The following is a 4,633-nucleotide window of genomic DNA, read 5'->3' on the forward strand; positions in this document are numbered from 1 at the left end:
CAATAAGCGATCCTGAAAACTATTTGGGGGTGTCTTTAACTTTTTTCCAGGTGTATATGTGGTTAAGTTATATTCTTCTGTTCTGTAGTGGTTGACTAGTAAAGACAATTAATGTTGGACGTTTATACCAAGGAATTACCCATATTTCTACATACATATATAAAAACCCTTAAAAACAATAACTTAAAACACCTAGTATTTATCAGCGACTCTATTTATTCTCAACTTACTGAGTAACCATGATCTAACCATTGATATATTTCTTCATATTGGTGCGGTCAAGCTTCCTTGGGCAGACCCGGTTAGACTTAATTGAGAAAGCGTGATGTCAAGTTTAAAAATTGAGAATGTGACGGGATTGTTCGGCATTCAGTTGTAATTTTAGGCACAACGAGTTGGGCAAGAACAGGGAATCACATTTTACAGGTGAAACTTTTTCATATTTAGTAATGAGCGTTTTATGTTATTTTGTCTCAAAATTGATTTTGCAGTAAAAAGATAAAACGTTTACTACATTATTCCGACTTCTCTCCGAAAAAAGGACGGTACCCTGGAGTCAGAGGAGTTGATTAATTGTAAATGTAATTTATAACGTTCAGCCCAATCTCATAGGTAGATAATGACCTATTTGTTGTTAGCCTTTGTAGAGCCCCAATAGTACTGTCATGTTTTATGTATTGGTGTAACCCTATTTATGTAAATATCTTATTTTAGAAGTACTGTCATGTTTTATGTATTGGTGTAACCCTATTTATGTAAATATTTTATTTTAAAAGTACTGTCATGTTTTATGTATTGGTGTAATCCTACTTATGTAAATAGTTTATTTTAGAAGTACTGTCATGTTTTATGTATTGGTGTAATCCTATTTATGTAAATATTTTATTTTAGAAGTACTGTCATGTTTTATGTATGTGTTAGAAGTATGTTATGTTTTATGTATTGGTGTAATATTACTTATGTAAATATTTTATTTTATAAGTACTGTCATGTTTTATGTATGTGTTAGAAGTATGTTGTGTTTCATGTATTGGTGTAATCCTACTTATATAAATGCGTTTCTACATTTAAACAAGAGAAAAGGATTAGTTTAAGTTCGAAAGTGAAACTTAAGTGTAACGTAATGCCGTTAAGAAGATGAACATGGTAATCGTGAAGAGAAAGACATCGTCGCTTAAAATATCCAACAAAATAAACTACAAAGTTTATTTCATGGTCAGATAATTTTATTGCCAACCTTATTTGTATAGTTATATCGTAGTACAATTGGTCATCTCGTGGATCGTAAGTCTAGATTTAGAGTGGAAATAATACCCAGTATAACACTAAAAAAAACATGAAATAAATTATAACATTTTATTTCATAGTCATATGTGTTTATTTCCAACATAAATGGTATGATTTGTGGCAAAATCAAAATTATTAGCAAAGAAATATCGTAAATTTTAGTCTCAAAAATCGTGAACCTAGTATTTGTTTACGTTTGTTAATGCTAAAGTTGACCGTTTGAATATGGCGGCTTGGCTGACGTGTTCAGAGATACATTTTTAGTTTAAAGCGTGTCGTATCTAGCGTTATATGATACGTATATGAAGCTGACATTCACCATACAAAAACTCTTAGCGATAGGTATTAATTTCCATCGATTTTAAAAGTAGGTGAAGACTTGCATTTAAGCATATTCAGTAAGCATTAACTTCTCGCTCCGATAGAATTAAAATTTCTTCTTTTTCTCATAGAGGATGGATAGATATCAAAAATGATCCAGTTTGTTCTCGTACACCTGTATCAGTTAATAATAGAAACAACACACCTGTGAGCTCGACAAATGCCAGTTGTGAAGTATATGGTCAAGGCTTGTGAGGAAGCGATAAAGCCATGAACATTAGGAGCAATGTTGTGGTTTGTAAGGAATAAACTAACAAAAAAGTAAGTCTTTGTTTTATATCTATCTATCTATATGTATGTGAAAAATGGTTAGCAAATTTCATTTCCTTAAAATCAATGGCAGGAGGGTGCATTAGGATATGTTTGATTGTTTGTTTTGAATTTCGCGCAAAGCTACACGAGGGCTATCTGCGCTAGCCGTCCCTAATTTAGCATTGTAAGACTAGAGGGAAGGCAGCTAGTCATCACCACCCATCGCCAACCCTTGGGCTACTCTTTTACCAAAAATAGTGGGATTGACCGTAACATGATAACGCCCCCACGGCTGAAAGGGCGAGCATGTTCGGTGTGACGGGAACATTAGGATGTGAATGTTAACATTTATTTTATTTTTACTGTTTTGAATATAACTCGTTTTAAGTGAAAGATTATATTATCTTTAACAATGAGTTTATATCTATTTGTATTATTGCTATAAAATGTTCAATTCGAAAGTAAAAGGTCGTGTTTCATGAATAGTTTTAGCACATGAGCTTATCGAACATAAGACTTATCACTTGCGTAGTGACTGCTAATGCATCAAAATAATGAAATATATAACATTTTATTAGACTTGAAAACCAAACATTGAATTGTATTATAAATTCCCTGAAATATTTAAGTCTAAATCTTATTTGCATATCTCATTCTCAGAACATATAAAAATATGTAATTTGTTTGTACTTTTTAGACGATTGAAAATAATTTACAAAGTGAAAAAATGCAACAACCGAGACGTAAGTTGTTTCTTCTGCTGTTGGTTTGCGTTGTGTTTGTTCTGTGGAAGAATGCAGCATTTAAAAAGAAAGAAATTTCTTCTACATCTTATGAGGTATAAGTATTTAAATTAATATTAGAAATGTTCTTCTCATCTTTTTACATTTACTTTTCATTCTACTAACGTATATTGATTTTGAGAAAAAAACTGTTTCTTTTCAATGATCAATTTTCTCCTGAGATTTAAAGCTAGTTTTTGTTTTTTAACATTTTGGGTGTGTCATCTGAAAATCGTTTATTTTATAAAATGTATATTTCTTTTTAAACAAAGTATTAAGAAAGAGAATAGTATTAACAAAGCAGAATACACCACTTAGTGAACGTCTCTAACAGTTAGGATTATGGGGTTCTCCGGAAGGTTCCGCTAAACAGGAGGTCCTACAAATACTGATTTGTAGAATATGGGTTTGTCTCTCTGAACTCCAAATGCGCTTGTCAACAAAAAGGAGTATACAAACAAAATACATTAAACAATAATCTTTGTGAAAACAAACACGATACAATATTAAAATGAGAACAAGTGTTTGTAATGGGTGTGAGGAGTTGTTAAGTGTTTGTAATGGGTGTGTGGAGTTGTTAAGTGTTTGTAATGGGTGTGTGGAGTTGTTAAGTGTTTGTAATGGGTGTGAGGAGTTGTTAAGTGTTTGTAATGGGTGTGTGGAGTTGTTAAGTGTTTGTAATGGGTGTGAGGAGTTGTTAAGTGTTTGTAATGGGTGTGAGGAGTTGTTAAGTGTTTGTAATGGGTGTGAGGAGTTGTTAAGTGTCTGTAATGGGTGTGAGGAGTTGTTAAGTGTTTGTAATGGGTGTGAGGAGTTGTTAAGTGTTTGTAATGGGTGTGAGGAGTTGTTAAGAAAGAGAGAGAGAATGCTCTTTCACCAGGTTAATGTGACGCCCCCCCCTCCCCACAAGCTAAGATAAAAATTTAATTGGAACAAACTAGGCCTTACAAACGCCATTACAGAATCTTAACAGTTCTCTCAAGAACTCTAAATATAAAATCTGCCTAACAGGGGAGAGCCTAGAGTTAAGTACCAAAATACAATAATATAAACAAAGATAGGCTGCTCATGAGATGCACCTCGCCAATGTGGCATTAACCTTTCCCACTCGAACATGGTTCTCCAACAGGAAAAACAACAACAGCTTTTTATGAAAGGACATCATGAGTGAAGTGACAGCTATCTTTCCTTCAATAAAACAATTACCCAATGATACAACCATATATATAAGTAAAAACAATTTTACAATAACACAAAACACTTGACAAAGATCTCCTACAACCTTAAGTAAGGGGTAATTAAAACGCTATACTTGATAAAACAAAATAGCGATGCCATCTAACAACAATACATGTCAAAATACTCTTTAACAATCATTCAATTACAGCTACACACCAATGAAAAAAACCCCTTTAAGAATGCACCATATTAAGAAAATACTCTTTAAATTGGTGTGTAGCTGTAATTGAATGATTGAAAAAAACCCCTTTAAGAATGCACCATATTAAGAAAATATTCTTTAACAATCATTCAATTACAGCTACACGCCAATGAAAAAACCCCTTTAAGAATGATCCATATTAAGAAAATACTCTTTAACAATCATTCAATTACAGCTACACACCAATGAAAAAAAACCCTTTAAGAATGCACCATATTAAGAAAATACTCTTTAACAATCATTCAATTACAGCTACACACCAATGAAAAAAAACCCTTTAAGAATGCACCATATTAAGAAAATACTCTTTAACAATCATTCAATTACAGCTACACACCAATGAAAAAAACCCCTTTAAGAATGCACCATATTAAGAAAATACTCTTTAACAATCATTCAATTACAGCTACACACCAATGAAAAAAACCCCTTTAAGAATGCACCATATTAAGAAAATACTCTTTTACAATCATTCAATTACAGCTACACG

At 32.4% G+C, this 4,633-nt stretch overlaps 1 protein-coding gene across 2 annotated transcripts in view; it reads left to right on the top strand.

Moving 5' to 3' along the window:
- The first annotated feature begins 1,747 nt into the window (after positions 1-1,747).
- LOC106458676 (carbohydrate sulfotransferase 11-like) overlaps positions 1,748-4,633 on the top strand; it is a 7,714-nt gene continuing 4,828 nt past the window's right edge. For both annotated transcript variants that reach the window (XM_013918209.2, XM_022384936.1), the window contains exons 1-2: positions 1,748-1,929; positions 2,618-2,758. In XM_013918209.2, coding sequence (XP_013773663.2) covers positions 2,648-2,758 — 111 coding nt within the window. In that variant the 5' untranslated portion in view covers positions 1,748-1,929; positions 2,618-2,647. The remainder of the gene's footprint in view (positions 1,930-2,617; positions 2,759-4,633) is intronic.

This window comes from Limulus polyphemus, unplaced genomic scaffold, assembly GCF_000517525.1.
Source record: "Limulus polyphemus unplaced genomic scaffold, Limulus_polyphemus-2.1.2 Scaffold500, whole genome shotgun sequence".
In the NCBI taxonomy this organism is placed as follows: Eukaryota; Metazoa; Arthropoda; class Merostomata; order Xiphosura; family Limulidae; genus Limulus; species Limulus polyphemus.